The sequence below is a fragment of the Pyxicephalus adspersus genome, chromosome 6 (genome assembly GCF_032062135.1).
Source record: "Pyxicephalus adspersus chromosome 6, UCB_Pads_2.0, whole genome shotgun sequence".
Lineage (NCBI taxonomy): Eukaryota > Metazoa > Chordata > Amphibia > Anura > Pyxicephalidae > Pyxicephalus > Pyxicephalus adspersus.
The window spans coordinates 45123742-45141270 of record NC_092863.1 but is presented as its reverse complement, the minus strand read 5'-3'; the positions used below and the strand labels follow the sequence as shown (position 1 = coordinate 45141270).

General features: G+C 39.1%; 1 protein-coding gene across 2 annotated transcripts in view; it reads right to left on the bottom strand.

Annotated features, from left to right (window-relative positions):
• Positions 1–15651, bottom strand: part of SPECC1L (sperm antigen with calponin homology and coiled-coil domains 1 like) — a 43532-nt gene extending 27881 nt beyond the window's left edge. The window contains exons 1-2 of one of the 2 annotated variants that reach the window (XM_072415557.1): positions 15527–15651; positions 1244–1421 (exon numbers count right to left, since the gene is read on the bottom strand). In XM_072415557.1, the coding sequence (XP_072271658.1) occupies positions 1244–1384 (141 nt within the window). In that variant the 5' untranslated portion in view covers positions 1385–1421; positions 15527–15651. Of the gene's footprint in view, positions 1–1243; positions 1422–4259; positions 4686–15526 lie in introns of those variants that run through there. The other variant, XM_072415558.1, reaches the window with a different exon arrangement.
• Between the last annotated feature and the right edge of the window lie 1878 nt (positions 15652–17529).

The following is a 17529-nucleotide window of genomic DNA, read 5'->3' as shown; positions in this document are numbered from 1 at the left end:
AGGATGTTTGACAAACAATTTTTCTTGTTTAGGAGTTGAACAAAATCACTTGTATGTAAATACATATAAATAAGTTGTTTCTCTTTACACAGACTTTGGAAATAAATGATAATCACCATCTTTGTATATCAGCTACTGTGCCACAAACCGCTACAGCTTGTAAAGTAATATTTAAAAAGACACAAGCAACATTTTCTAAACATAACCGCCTCTGCATTTTCCCCATTTTGACTGTACAAACGGGGTCACTTAACTAGATGATGTTGGCCTTCCATTAGTGTGATGGATACAATCTGTTTCTGATAGTTGTCTACAAGGACCTTCCCCAGGCAAAGCCTTTTCCCAATAGCATCTGGCTATATTTTCTCAGTCACATGGGAACTGCAATGTTGCACAGGAAGGAGCGAAAGGGCACGCAGATTCTTCAACTGGTGTAGTGAAAAAAAATCCCAGTACTAGCAAAACAATCTATGTGCCTGTTCAATATTTTCTGTGTAGCTTAGGCAGCAAAGCAAATTGCAGAAGAACTGCAAACAAGCCAAAAAGCCACGGGTAAACTGTTTTCACCCCATGGGTGGGGAAGTCCTGCTGTAACACATATTGACCAGAACATAAATATTTCATGCCATCATCTAGTAAGAGACACTTTTTTGTACACAGAGGGAGGGAAATCCATGAAGAAAGCGCTTGTGTCCAGAATGTTTGCACAGGGGAGGAAAAACTGCATAACGGTATAATCATCATTACATCATAGTAAGGCACGTGTTTTCTTTTCAGCAAGTTACTACAACCAGTACAATTACTAGAGTATCTGATTGGTCATACATCAAGCCGAGAGAAATGTCATTTGAAATGAGTAAAAATGACATGTCCCATTTAGGCAGATCCATTGAGGATGGCCATTACAATTATTGATCCCAGACAACGATAGAGGCAATTCAGCCTATGAAAGTAGTGCCAGTTACTAGTTTACAGAGCAATTACAGAGCGATTTCAGAAATCTAGCGATATACCTGTTCTGAACTAGCATTGGTTCTAAGAATTAGAAATCAGGATCCTCAGGTGTGACAGGTAACAGCTATAATTGCAAATGGTAGCTTAACTAAACAATCTAATCTATTTAATGTACAGTGCTGCGTAATATGCTGGCGTTATATAAATCCTGTTTAATAATCTAAATAATAATAATAATCTCATTACAGAACACTCTTTCTTATAACATGACCAAAGCTTATTATTTTACCTTTGACAAGGATGATCCTGGGCGGGATATTTTGGATGAAGTAGGCGCGTTGCTCTCGGATTTTGCTCTTTCAGTGCCCTGTGGTTTATTTGAGGCAGGTACTTTGGGAACGGAGCCTGCACTCCTGCTTGTTTTCCTCATCCTGGGAGGCCTGTTTGTGATGCATTTACAGCTGAATCTGTGTCCAAGAAAGAATACAACATTAAAACAAGCTAATATTTCATTGCAACCTAATCTTTGCTTATCACAGAAATTTTAAAAGCTTTTTAATGTAAATTTTAATACTGGAATATTGACAGGGATCTGCATTCTGCTTTATAAATGCAAGCAGAGCCATAACCAGGGAAATTAAAAGGATCCGGTAGATCTGAATTGTTGTCATCTTCTAAAGGTAGATGCAGAAACTCAATAGTTGCAGATTATGGCAAAAATCTTTGGATATACTTCTGTGGATATACTTCTGTAACAGGATACCTATTTTTTTATTTGTAATTCCAAAATTATTGGATATATAGTAAAAGAAGTGAACAATTACTCACTAAGGTATTACACAAGTAACATCAAAGGTGGAAAAGTAACAGTATACAGTAATCATCTCATTTATTGGCAATCATCACAGAACCATACCTATTTTTCAAAGTACAACTAAAGACTGCTGTATGACTGTATAAATGAGTACCAAGACCAGGTATTATGTGAAGCAGAGTCCTTGTAAACCACACAAAATAAAATCCCTTTACCTTCCCTGACTGAGCCATATCTTCCTCCATTTGTCTCCCCTAGCACACACTGAGGAATTTATAGGCTGTGTGGTCACCCAGATGGCAGTGGACAAGACTAGGTGTGTCCAGGTGCCATATGACCTACAAGATGTGAATCAGTAATGAGAATGATCATAGCCACAACCCAAAAACATTTTCTCATCCCACAGTAGTGGAAGCAGACACAACCTACAAGAGTGTACAGATCATGCTCTAAATCCAGGAGCGATGCAGCCCTGTTGCCACCCCATCACAGAGAGCTACATTAGATGGACTTCATTGGCAAGCTCAATGGGTACTTGTGGGGCTCTGCACAGTTTTTAGGACAAACATGAAGCATTTATAATTTAGCTTTGCATCAGGCTATGGTTCTACTTTAATAAACTAGATATATTTCACACAGGCTACATGCTTTCATTTGTGTGTTTTTAATGGAACCCAATCTCTAACTTGCACAACGCCATGCCATGGCGTCTGAAACACACACCTGTACAAAAACTATTTTATACAGACAAGTGCTTAAAAAGAAGATATTACACAACTTTTGATTTACTGTTAAACATACATTACTTAGGGCCATCATTTACTGGTCTTTAAAAACCCAGCGAGAACAAGTTGTGGCCTACCAGGTTACAAAACATTTTTAAGGCTCCCTGTTGTCTACATGCAGCTAATTAGAGCTGTACGGTACTCATGGATCAATGCCAAATTACAGATAAAAGGGATAGCAACAATTACACAGGCTGTAGCTTGTGCTCAAAAAAACTAGAATGTTCTCAAATAATCTTTAAGCTATCACAAGCAATCCTATGTTTCTCAATATGTAAGGTAGTTTTCTTGTACAACTGATCAATGAATACTAATAGGTTTCTATTTTGAAAAAAAAAAAAAAAAGGCTGTTACTGACACAGATTATACAAACATTCTCCACAGTTTGAATGTATATTTATGTTTGCTTTGTGGTAACCTTTGGTGATAAAGCATTGCACGAAATTCTTTTTGAATCCAGTGATACAAAACTATCTTTGTTCAAATCTCCAAGTCTTAACAAGTCCAACTCCAGGCTCATTTTTTCTTTTAAAAGTTGTTGAAACTTTTTATAGATTTGTAAAAAAGCTTCCCTTAATTATGTCACTGTCCCCCACAGCCATTTTAGTATTCCTGCTTTAGTATGATAACAATTTCAATGCTAAGGACATCAGACCTTAGTGAAAGTATCAGACTCCTGAAAGTATCAGACTGCACAATGTACAGGTAAATCACATCCACTTTCTGTATCATAGACAAATCCCAGCAGATGAAAAGAGAAAAACTGGAAAAACTCCACAACTTTTAATGAAACCCAGTCTATAGCCATGTTATGAATCTGTATGGGAAGCCTATCATAGCAGCATGATTGGGGCTGCCACTGATGACAATGTTATATGTCTGGCTGCCATGCTGATCCTCTGGCTTTTTAGTGACATTAACAAGTATGTCGTTTAGGACTTGATTTGTTCTGAACCCAATTCTTACACTTAAGCTCCATACACACTTCCAATAATTATCGTTAGAAATGAACAACCAATGACCGATCGGTGGAAAATCATTCAGAAAAAGGTGATCAACTACGCCGACGAACGAGGATTGTCGTTGGAAATGATCGACCGTCACGGCAGATTTGATTGGCCGACGATCGTTAACTATCTATCGTGTGTACAGTCGTTCAGTGATAGTGCATGTTTCTGCAATACACTTTCCCCTTTACATGTCACTCCCTGCATGGTTCAAATGATTGTTTCTAGCGTGTGTACACTATTGGTGGTTTATATTTGAACAATCGTATGGTTACAGTATGTACAGAACTGTGCACAATACGATCGTTGAAATACATTCGTGCATTATCCTTGATCGGTCGTAATCGTTCGTTTTCTAATGATAGTTATTGGAAGTGTGTACCTAGCTTTAGTTCAGGTCAGTCAATCAGAAAGTTCAGAAAACATGTATAACAACTAACATTCACATACTATAAATGGTAAATGTGAATGAAGACAATATATACTCCGGACAGACGTGAGTTTTAATACCACTAGTTCTGCCCGGAATCTGCACACTGTACCCTGAAATAAAACACAAGAAAATACATTCTCAGTACCTGCTGTTAGTCTGGGTGCTCCTAGGAGAACACATGTAGGAAAGCTGTTCTGGACTATGTCTGATACCACTCTGCTATAACACTACGGGATAAATATGGCATCTACTCCCCTCCCTCTCACCTTTCAAAAATCACTGCAATCCAATAGAAGTGCGCAGCATTCGCATCGCCAAACGCTTTGAATATGGCACGTCATCTGTTTCTGCCCTCAGCCTTGTAACCACATCGGAAGGGTGAAAAAGGTAAAAGGATTTGAGTTTAAACCACGCAGATGATGCCGAGACTCCAGCTTGCATCGCCTGGACAGATCTTCCTTATTAGGAATCTCACATAAGACTGCAGGGATTCTGACAGACATTAAACGTCCCTAATATTTGGAATTCCTTGGAAATGACAGACAAAAGAGGGATCCTGTTCTCCCTCCCCCATCTACAGCAGCTGTCCAATAGTAAATATATTTATGAACATCTTAGCTGCACACATAGAAAAATATGTATGATGGCTAAGAAAGAAATGCACACAACTGTTAGTAGAGCTCTTTTACTCTATCCTCATGCAATGTCACAAATTTACTGATCATTTCTGACCAGGGCTGACTGTAACCATTCTGTTTAGATGTCTAGTACTGCCTATGAATTTTTTTTTATAATCAAAAGTTTTTCGGTATACTGGAATACTCTGCAGATGGCTGTGTGCTGGGGTCACTTACAGTAGGTGGTCACTAAAAGGTGACAATGACAAAAAAGGATTTTGATATTCTTTTACAGCATGCCCATGTAAGTTAACCTATTCATTTTTTTTATCCAATTGACCCCTATTCTTTAAATGCACCTGTATACCACAAGGCACAGATAAGTAAATATTGGTGCATTAAGGTGCCAATCCAGATCAACACACAGCTGATATGGTAGTGAACTGAAAAACGCATATACAGGGTAACTGCAAGGTAAAAAATATGAATCATTGGGTTTATTACACAAGCAAGCAGAAATGCACTTTTTTGTACTTTATCATCTGGTGCATTGGATTTATCAATCTGAAACCAACCTGCCTGTCCGTCCCAGAACATGGCACACACATGTATGATATTCTGATCGTTCGTGTAATAGGGTGAACCAAAGAACCATGCTAAGGATGATCCAACAAATAGGAGTTCTATTTCAGATTAGCTGAATCCTCCATTAAACAACACTGGTGATTGGTGTGCTTTTCACTTCAGATTCCTGCAATTGAATGATTTTGTTGGATTACTGATTGGATTTAAAAATCAGCCATTGTGAGCTTGGCATAAATCAACTGATCTATGTAACAATCAGCAGGGGAGATGTTCTGCAATCTATCCTTTCAATACAATCAAATCCATTAGTACTAGTGTACAATGGCTTCAAACCCAGAAACAATTGACAGGGAAATAAATTGTGTTTGGGAAACAGTTTTAGATACATTAGATGTGCATTCACACTAATCTGTAGGGAGTAATACAAAACACAGCTCAATAACATCCTGATCAAAAATTCAGACACTCAAAATCCTCCCCAAACAAATGCCAAAATCAATATGTAAATGTTATACACAGGTCCTTAAAACACATAAATAACATTTAAATAAACAAGGACAAAAAAAATCTAGTGCTTTAAAATAAATAAATAATATTTATACACATGTTTTTTTTTTTTCTTTTTGTAGTAAGCAGGTAGATTCTTTAGGTTGGGTCTACACGGACGTTTTTAAAAACACATGTAAACGTTCCTATGGAGTTTTATTGCGTTTTTTAAACACTTTTATTATTTAATATTTTATTTATTACTTTTATTAGGTAAGCTTTAAAATGCTGGAAAACGCCTATGCTGCGTTTTCTCATGTTTTTAACGGGTTTACGCTTTTAGTGCTTAAAACATACCATTGAAGTCAATGAAATCGTTTACCCGGGTTTTTGGGCGTTTTCCAGCTTTAACCATGCGTTTTCATTTTTTAAACGTTGCAAGCAACGTTTAAGATAAAGCTCATAATCATGCCTCAAGGAAACGTCCTGGTGTAGATTAGCCCATTTGGAATGCATGGGGATTTCAGACATGGGCTTTAAAAGCCTCAGGTTAAACGCTGGGGAGAACGTCTGTGTAGACTAAGCCTTGGAGTGATTTTGGCCGTGCCAACACTAAAATGAATGTGGCTGGATGTAAATCATTTAAAGGCACAGATGCATATAACACAAAATGCATAACAGACAGAGGAGAAATACTGGGCCCACCACACTGCTGATTATTATTATCATTAATAATATTATTATTAAACAGGATTTATACAGCGTCAACATATTATGCAGCACTGTACATTAAATAGGGGTTGCAAATATACGTATACAGACAGTGTTACAGGAGGAGAGGACCCTGCCCTGAGGAGCTTACAATCTAGGAGGTGGGGGAAATATCACACAATAGGAAGGGAGGTATGTAGTAGTGGAAAGTAGTAAGGGTTTTAAAAGATAGAAGAAGACGGGTAGGCAAGTTGGAAAAAATGGGTTTTGAGTGCTCTTTTAAATGAGCAGAAAGGAGGAACAAGCTGAATACGATGAGGAAGACCATTGCAGAGAGTCGGGCAGCTCTAGAAATGTCTTGGAGCAGTCCGTGTGAGGAGGTTATGAGTGAGGAAGTCATTAGTAGGTCATTGGAGGAGTGAAGAGAGCGGCTGGGGGAGTATTTTTCTATCAGCGCAGAAAGGTAAGTGTGACAAAACTGTGGAGGGATTTAAGGGCAAAGCACAGGAACTTGAATTTGATTCAATTAAGGGAACAGCAAAGAGATGTGGCAGAAGAGGAGTGGTGGGAAGGATGGATGAGTCTGGCTGCAGCGTTCATAATAGATTGTAGAGGAAAGAGATGGCTTAGTGGAATACCAGGGAGGAGGAGGTTAGAGTATTCCAGACTAGAGATCATAAGAGGTTGTACAAGGAGTTTTGTGGTCTTGGGGACAAGTAGCTGATTTCCTTCTAGGAATACTAGTTTTATAATGCTTTAAGAGTGTCCGACCAGAAACAAGCATGAAGATTAAAATGTTGGAGAGACATTAAGTGTCCTGAACTTCATACCTATTTCAGTGCAGTGACTTGGACAATACAACTACTATACTCTCTCTACACAGGTTAGAATACAAAGATGGATCCTCTCTGTAATGTAGAATAAAAAGCAAGCAGATGGACTGTGTATCTTAAAGGTGTTTCCTTTTCACATCTATTAGCCTTAGGTAAACAATGAGGGTTTCTATTTAGTGTTGAATTGTCACTCTCTGCCTCCACCTTTTGAATGAATTTTCCTGGAACAATCATAAATGTTGATCAAACACGAACAGATATTATGTGCGACACAATAAAGAGCCAATATCAGGCTACTGCCAAAATGGTTGCACTGCACTGTGCAGAATGAGATGTATTCATGGTAACCAAAAGTTTTCTAATAGATTTCCTATAATTTTAGCATGACAAAGTCTTCTATGTTTGCTACAGATTTTATACTCCCCCTCTATGGATTCAATCTTTATTACTTTATCATTATATACTAATACAATACTTGTCACAATCTTTGCTTTAGAGCAAGTGACCATTGGTATCCTGTTGGCTCTTTTAAGCTACGTACACACGTCAAATTTTTCTCGCCCCATAATCGGCATCGGCCAGATATCAGGCGAGAATCTGGTGTGTGTACAGCCCAGGTTGTTCATCGTCCGTGGATCCGTCCTGACGGATCCACGGACGATGAACGATCCTATTGCTAGGGAAGGGGGAGAGTGCGCAGCAGGGTGCCGCTCCGTCGCTCTCCCCCTCCCCTCTCCATAGAGCAGAACGGTGATGTATGTACAGCACTCGTTCATGCATCTGCGGTTCTTATCGTTGGAAAGGATCGTGAAAGATCCTTTCCAACGACAAGAATTGCACGTGTGTATGCGGCTTCAATCTTTGTAGTGAAGCATTGTATTTTGCTAGATTTCCTTAGGAACTTTTAAATCAATTCACAGCCATGTGATAACAAGCTAAATAAGGAACTGCATCAGCTAAATGTTGTGCATTATAACAGAGTAAAAAAACAGTCATTAGCACAGCAGAAAGCTGAAAAATGCAACATTTCAAACTGGGAGAATTTAAATTAGAATTCCAGGTCTAACCTGATAAAGGATTGGCACCAACCAGAAATAAGGTACTTTTTTAAAGGGAGTGCTAATTTTGTCACAGTGCTAATTTGTACGATATTTTCAATGTTTTGAAGAAGAAATACAAAAACATGCAAACTAAAAACAAAGCCCCTTGTGCAAATTCCACAGCATATGGCCAGAGGACTAATGTGGAGACATCTAGAACACAGATGTCCAGACCGGTCATTCCTCTGACCGCTGCAGTAAACACATAGGTGATGGTTCACACTTGGCAGAGGGCTGTATACAAAACACTGCTATGTTACTCACAGAGCAATAGTAAAACACAGTTCAAAAGTCAGAGGCATCACACTATCCCGACCCAACATCACAAACTCACTTTACAACACCACACAAAATTTAGCAAACTTCCGCTAACAAACAGGTCTTGGTCTACCTGGCCATCAATACTTCTTAATCCTAAAAGGAAACACCAGAAAGTGAAGCACATGCTTGCCCTGTACACACAGCAGCTGTAATAGCAGCTACTGTCAAAAGATGGACTGCTAGCCAGGGTGTATAAACACTAATAGACAGGAGATTTGAAGATGCAAAGTAACACAGTTACTTTTATATCTATTTGGTTTCATTCATCTGAACATGATATCCATGACAGTCATTCTCCATGCAAATATCCAAACCCCCTGTAACCCATAATGTGTGTTTTTCTTACATTGTACAGTGAGATATACGCAGTCATCTAGGCACCTTGCTAGCTCCATTGCAGAGGTTGGGTAATCTAGCACTGCAGATTTGACCACGATGATTGCATAACAACATTACTATACAACTGAAACTTAAGGACACAATAAACTTTCTGAACATTACTCCTAAAGAAGCTGGAAATAGATAAACAAGCTGGTTGGTAGTTACGATAAGGTAAGTGGGAAGGTACGATTTTTTCTACCTTTTTCCTTCCTCTCTCTTGTTTACCTACCTTTCCTTAAACTATTTTTCTCAACGCAGTCAAAGAAAGAAAATCTAGTTGAACAAATACTACCCACACAATGCCATTTTACAAACACATACATAAAGCAACATCTTTATTTTAAGCATACTTTTATTACCATATAATACAGTACATAAAGTTGTTTCCTTTAATAACAAAAGTTGTAAACAGTATGATGTAAGGAATCATCCAATTTGCAATCTAAATGCTGGGTCTTTACAACTGTCTTTCTTGTGTTTTAGGCTACGTACACACCTGCAATAATTGTTGTTGGAAGCAAATGATTAACAACTGATCGTTCAATAATCTTTAGCAAAAAAAGGGCACAACGACAGGCCAATGACGACGATAAACGAGGAATGTCGCTGGAAACGAACGACTGTCCTAGTGGATCCATTTGGGCGACAATCTTTCATCATCTATTGTATGTATGGTTGTGTAGAGATAATGGATGGTTCTGCGCTAGACTTTCTTCGGTACCCGTCACTTCCTGCATCGTTCAAACGATTGTATCTAGTGTGTGTACATTATCGGTGGAATAAATAATCGTGAATAATCGTTGATCTGTGGTTAGCCATTTATTTTCTAACAACAATTTTAGGATGTGTGTACTTAGCCATAGACAGGAATTGTAAACAAATTACTGAGTATACATAGACTAAAGCTACGTACACATCAGGCGATTCTAGCTAAGGATAAATGCTAGTCTCTGAACAATGGGAAGAACGTCTGTACAATCCAACAGAGGAGAGCACAATGGAGTGCCGTTCACTCATCCTCCCCCCAGCCTCTCTACTGAACAGAATGGCACTGTGTGTATAACACTTGTTCCTTTATGTGTCGTTGGAAATGATAATGAAAGATCATTTCCAGCGACAATCATCTGACATCTGTACAAGGCCTAATGTTCACACATGCTGGAAATAGTAAAGGGTCTTTTCAAGGGCCCATTGGATCTACTCCTATGTTTATCTTACTAGTAATCCCTCACAGCCACTGCGTCCTCTTCCATACTAACATTGAAATTACAGGTGTCTGCAATTTTCTTCCCCCGTGTTAACATGATTGGCTGCTAGACCTGAGCGTTTTCACAGGGAGATATTCGTGTGATTGTCCATACCTTGAAGCTCCAGGTATTGTGGAATGTTGCAGAGAAAGATGGAGCGGTGGGGTAACACTGGTAGGTAGAGTATATAGGGGGTCAGGGGGAGTCCTTTCCAGTGATAATATGGCCTGCAATAGCAAGGCAAGTACATTTCCCTAAATCTTTTTTCCTAAATAAATATACATCCTCTTTATGGGAAACTCTAGGTGCTCCCCAGAGGTTTTTGCCATAATATATAAGGATGCGTTCTGACCATTTATACAGGAATTCAGAATTTCGGATTAAGGAAAAAAGCAAGGACTCCTGCTACAAAACTCTTTTTTAAAAATTCCCAATTAGGTGAATTCTGGATAGCCCTCTTTTGCTTCCATAATTCGGTCTTTCTCTAATCGGCCTCAGCCTTGGAATGGGGACAGGGCTTCAAGTAAAATATCAGGCTGCTGGTTTTGTATTTTAATGATAATGGAGTAGTTGCATGACTGCTAAAGATCCTGGGCCCGAATCCAGCCATCCAGGGATTTGGTGACAATAATCACCTGTACAAATAAAGTGAATCTTCCCGGTGGGGTAAAGACATCATTCAAAACTTAAACTTGAACCTTTCTTTCCCAATAAAAAATACACATGGGTTTTAACATTTCCCACTACCAAGAACCATATGTTTTGCTAGAAAGGAGTTCTATCAAAAGCAATAATTGAAGAAATAATGATAAAGAATTAGTAAACACTATGGTATATAGATAAAAACTGTTCAAACGAGAATTCTTCTTGCACGCACACCAGTTAAAAAAAAAAAAAAAACACTGATACGCATGACCAAATCCCAATAGACAAAGTACACCAGAACACAAACAACAAGAGATGGAATTATAGCCAACTATTTGCTGTATTGTCCTGAACTGAAACCCGAGAATAGTCACAAAGCAAAGAAAATACATGCTATAAAAATAAAATCAGGAGTGGGTAAGTCACCTGCTGGGTCACCCTCCTTGTACATCTACAACTCAGCTGCATATATGTGTTTATGTGCTGCAACATTACATACATTGGATTTGTACACTGTGGGGGAAGGAATCTGATTTTCCTAAGTGCAAGTAGGTGTCCACAGGGGATTCAGTCATAGGAAATGTGTAACTATGCAGTATGAGCCCAGCATCAGATTGTGAGGGGGAGGTTTGTTCTCCACAAGCCACTTCAAAGAGCTAGAAAAACATTGGCAGTAATAAATTACAAAGGTACAACAGAGGGATTATTGTGTGCGGCAAGTCATAGACCTGAACACGGAACATGTTCACTTAAGGTCTAACACAACAATTGGCACACCTCAAAAAAAAATAAAACCCAAGCATCCGCCATGCCTTCACACAGAATTGGCCACTAAATTGTATAAACGGCTCAGGTACAGGTATAAAATAAAATAAAAAAAAATTATGCTTTTCATGTCTTTGTTTTGTTTTTTTTTTACTCCTATAAGCCTTCCACAAACTCTGTAACCTTTTCTGTACTCAAAAGATCATAACATATGCCAAGCAATCTGCACTCTTGTCCTAAATCTCTAGGTCTGTCCTAAATCTCTAGGTTTACATACCACCCATAAAATGATCCCAGTGAAGTTCAAGCATTTCCCAAGGTTAGTCTGTGCTTTTGTGGAGTACTCTTCTATGTTTGCAAAAAAACAAAAAAAACAAAATGACCATACCAGTCGGCTATTGGACTTTACCCAAACGTGTGTACATATTTGCTAGGGGGATTCGAGCAAGTACACCAAGTACCCAATGGGAGCTGAGGAAATGATGTAAATGGCTGTAAGTTCCGATTACTAGACTACACAATATGTCACCACTATACAAATTTGAGTTGCAAATAAATCAATAGTTTCCTAATCTGCATTTACTGTACACAGGCTGATAAGTATGAATTGATACTGCATACAGTTCCTAGTTGGCAGAAACACAGGTATAAGACAGTTCCAATAAATTTAAATGTGATCTGAAAAATGAAAATGTTTCGTTCAGGCGATGGGCTTTGAGCGCTGTACACACGCCTGTTTCCCGTCTGATATCAGCCCTAAGCTGATTATTGCACATGTGTACCTGGCCTAATTAGAAACTAATTGATATAGATGGCTGGGTGAATGGTTACAGGATGGCTCAATGCCTGCCAGCTTATCACTAACAGCCTCCTTTATACTCTGAACATTGAAACCAGAGGGCTGCATGCAGAAGGCCTGTCCTGTAAATGCTTACACAATTGTCCATGTGATTTTCCCATAGATGAAAGAGTGTCAATTAATGAATGAAATATTAATGAAATATTTCTGTAATAAATCTATATCTATTTTGTTACGTATTCTGGGATACATAACCAAGTTACCACACACCATGTTATCTGTGACCAATGTGTCACCTACAGTTGGATGATTTAATTCCATCAAAGTCTCCATGAGAAGGTGTAAAGGATTTTAGCATTCAATGGTTAACAGTGCTACAAGAACTGGTACCAAAATGACAATAAGTCTATACCATGGGACAGCCGTTACACAAGCAGTATATCTCTTTCACATGGAGATCCGTGGCACAAATCATATGAAATGAGATCTATTTGCTGGTTGAGCTCTCTCCTCCCCCAATTAACTGAGGTTAGAATTCTGGCTCCATGCTGGAATGTAGCTAAGTCATTTCACAGACCCCACAGCAGAAATACCAATATACTAAAAACACACAGCTTCAACAACTACCAGCATAATGCCAGTGACTTTTCTTTCCCTCCAGGTTAGAGTAAGTTGTGAAAACACCAAGACCTGGTATTTATGAGCTCTTTTCTACAGAACTTAAAATGAATAAAGTGGATTCAATATTATATGAGTCCATTTATACATTTAACAATTATAGAAGTCTACATCATCTAGGGAACAGCACATGTGATGAGAATAAATAATGATACATTGAGCCCTAGGCTATGTACACACACAAGACAATTCTCGCATGAGCTGTCTCAGGGCGAGAATCTGACATGTGTACATCAGTGCGGATCCATCCAAAGGGATAATGAATGTGCGATGGAAAATAATTGCTATACAAGTCAATGGAGAATAGCACAATGGGGTGCTGCTCGCTTATGCCCCTCTCCACAGAACATAACGGTGCTGTGTGTACACCACTCATTCGTTGATGTCACTTTTTTGTTGCTGTAAACAATCACAAAAGATCATTTCCAGCAACAGAAATTGAACGTGTGTACCCAGCCTTACCCACACAAGCACTAGAAGAGGCAGTTTATTGCTCGTATCTGATGTCTCTTAGTTGCCCCCAACTTTGGGGGTAAAAGCACACTGGGCGGAAGGGCTCAGTACAAACTAGCAGTCAGTGATGCATTTGTGCTATATGACAGTGCCACAAATATTGCTATCTGCATCAAAGGATACAAGCTTCACCTGATATGCCACCCCCACCCTAACAAAGCATTGACACCCTCCTGCCCCCACCTCAGCAAAGCTTTTAAGACTCACACATGTCTATGTACAAGGCTGGGGTGAATACACCATGTCACTCTGATCTGATGGATAAGGCAGTACACACTGATCACTGCAATCATGAAATATCATATCTTATCCAAGCTACAATGCAATTTCAGGCCATGAATAGACAAATCATGTCAATATAGAACAAGGCAAAACAAGGGGAGCAAAGCTAATAAATGCAACAAAATGCATGGCAAGCCCAATATGAATATGATGCTCTGCAACACATACATGCCAACACATAGCTACACTAGACTAATATATTGAAATGGCACTTGTTTTCAGAAACGCTGAACTCTAGGCACAAAAACTTTCACTGTAATATATTCTTCAATAGCGATGAATGAGCTTTGTGTGCAAAAAAATGACAAATTCTGGTATTACCTTGTAAAAGTAGTATGTCCTGCATATACTGTGCAAGGCTGGGGTTCTTGGTGCAGCAGGACCACCCAGCAGCAATGACCGCTCTTTATTACAGGAAGTGTATTAAACTAAACTCCTGCACGGGTTTGGACACAATACACAAAGCACACCAAGGGCCCTATATATAAAACAGGTAATCAGACATCCCCTCTAATATTCCCTGGTGGGATTCTTCCGGGTCAATGTGCCCATAAATAGAGCTCCAAGACGAATGAAAATGTTAACATCAGACTTTTTCTTATTTGCTTCCTTTTGGTCAGTTAAACAGTGAAAACATTTTGCTATATTAAATCATTGAATCCATGGATGGATTTGGCAGCATTTTATTATATTCATCAAATTACTCATACATATCCCTGAACACAATGCTATTTCTAACAATCACCTCACAGGCTCAGGGCCGATATTGGACGAGAATCTGGCGTGTGTACAGTGCTGCCGTCCATCGTCCGTCCTGGCGGATCCACGGACGACAGACAATCTTAATAGAAGTGAAGGGGAGAGAGAGCACAGCAGGGTGCTGTTCCTTCGTTCTCCCTCTCCCCTCTCCATAGAGCAGAACGGTGATGTATGTACAGCACTCATTCATGCATCGTGCAGTCCTTAGTCTATGGAAAGGATCGTGAAAGATCCTTTCCAACGACAATTATTGCACATGTGTACACAGCCTAAGGTAAACACAAGTGAATGCTGTGAGATCGGATGAATAAGGTAAACACAAGTGAATGCTGTGAGATCAGATGAATATGATACAACCCTGTCAATGCTACAAACATATGAATGTTGTGAGATCAGATGAATATGATAGCATGTGAATGTTATGAGATCAGATGAAGAAAGTGATACTGACAAGCACAAACAGTGCAGTGAAACATTGCACAGATTAAGATTAACACGCTGCCATTGGAAAGTGGTGAATGTCAGTAATGACATGTAGAATAATTGATGGAAGTGGGGACATCACCATTCCTCCCAGATTCACCCAATGTGCTCCCCTGTCCCACACACAAGCACATCATCCAACCCATCACTGATAAGTGAATGCAGCACAGGCTATGGATGTTCACACATGATAACAAATGTTCACCCCATTTGTATGATGAATTAGATGCAGAGGGCCGGTAAGTGTACACAGTGGGGTAAATACACAGCGGCAATGTGACGTACACACAGCAAAAACTTCACATACACCCTGATAAAACATACGCACATCGAGCATCTCTCCTCCTCCACAGGCGACAGCTGGGCTCCAGGTCGGGAAGATCCCGGAAAACTTCCGGTTCCGGAGCTCACGGCTCCGAGCAGACAGATTGCCGAGATGCGTATAACGCATGCGTGCTAAACTCTGGCGACCGTATTCTGGCTCCGCCCACTGTGTGTGGCCGTGATGAGCTTAGTGCGCATGCTCGTATGTCTGGTCACTTACACTGTATTGGCAGTATATGTCATGCTATGCTGCTCTTATGGTATGCTAGCAGCCAGTGTAGTCAGCAGTCCCTGTCATTTCTTATAATGTATTTAGTAAACATCAGAATATAATCCCTGACAAATATATGTTCATTGTACCAGACATAGATGTGTGGTATAATAAACTAGTCATACACTATGGACTCTATATATAAAACATTCCCTCAAACATTCCCTGGTAGGAAACTTCCAGGTCCATGTTTTAATGGCGGTACTTTATTCCCACATATTGAGGGAATGTCAGATTCCCTGTTTTATAAATAGAGCCTTATGTGATAATTTAGACTGAATAAATCACAAATTATTTTTGGGGGGGTAGAAAGGTGATGAAAGATTGCTCAGGAAAGGCTTTTTTGGTGATGGGTTATCTTATACCCAGCACTTCCAGCTGCATATTACTTATGGGCCACAGCAGGTTTACTTGGTGCCACCACAATCTTTCATATTGTTATTATTTATTTATAAACAGGATTTATATAGCACCAACATATTACGCAGTGCTGTACATTAAATAGGGGTTTCATAGTTGTATGACATTTGGCAGAGCTGTAAGGTGGGTGAATTGTGTCTAGAATGCAGAGAGTGCATAGAGAGTGAGAGTAAATACCAGAATAGGTAATGGGCAAGACCCAATAAGCAGTATGAACTTCACCAACATAATATTCATTTTGGAAAAGAAAGACTTTAAAGTTATGTTTTATTTTTTATTCTTTTTTCTACAATTTATTTACACACCACTTGGGCATAAAATTGTTCCAGCCAATGCCGTCTCAGAACTCCAAGTCATGTGACCAAATAGTATCCTTTGACCAGAAATGGATGAACCTCATTATAGTAACCAATGTTCTTTCTTTTTCCTGTTCTTACTCATATGATCTTTTCACAAGGTCTACAAGAACGGTTTGGTTAATTCCACCTTATCGAAGTACATCCTAACATCACACCCTCCCTTCATAAAATACCCTCATGGGCAGCATTGTTTTCATTTGTAAAAAGGGAATGGCCTTTCTTGCCAACTTGGTCTAGTCTCATATCTTCATGGCTTTGTGAAGTTTAAATACTGAATATTTCGCAGTGGAAATATGTTATAGATAAAAATATGTGAATATTATGGTACACTTACCATTGTTATTTTACTTACAATGCTCCTATTTCCAGCAAAGAGTGGGTATATATATAAGTGGATTGCAGAGAGTAGGGGTAATATAGGTGAATGGTCGAAAAATACCAAAGAAGTATCCTATATTGTATGTCAAATGCTGCTGCACAGTGTGGGGAAACCCGAGCAATCCCTAAAGTAACCCTGGGCTTTCACAGAACCCTGGTTGAGAATGTTTTGTCTTATGTATTATGTATCATTATGTGCTTTTTAACTGCCAAAAGTTCTTTATTGCATTATCTTTGATTCCAGTCTCCAATTACTTGAAATAATTATTCATGATCTGTGTATCTGAGGACATGGCACCAGTGTGTACTCTGCCTACATAATATTGGTAAAGCAGAATTAAAGTCAAAACTTCTCCTTTGTTCCACTAGACATACAATGTCCTCACAATCAACTCCAAAGTTTGTTACCTTGTCATAACCTTTGTTTTCTTGATATTTATCTTAAAGCTAATCTTTAAGTAAACCACAAAACTCTTCCCAAACCACTCTAAAGCTACATACACACTTCCAATTATTATCGTTGGAAAACGAACGACGAACGTTCATGCACGATATATATGAACGATCGTATAGCACCGA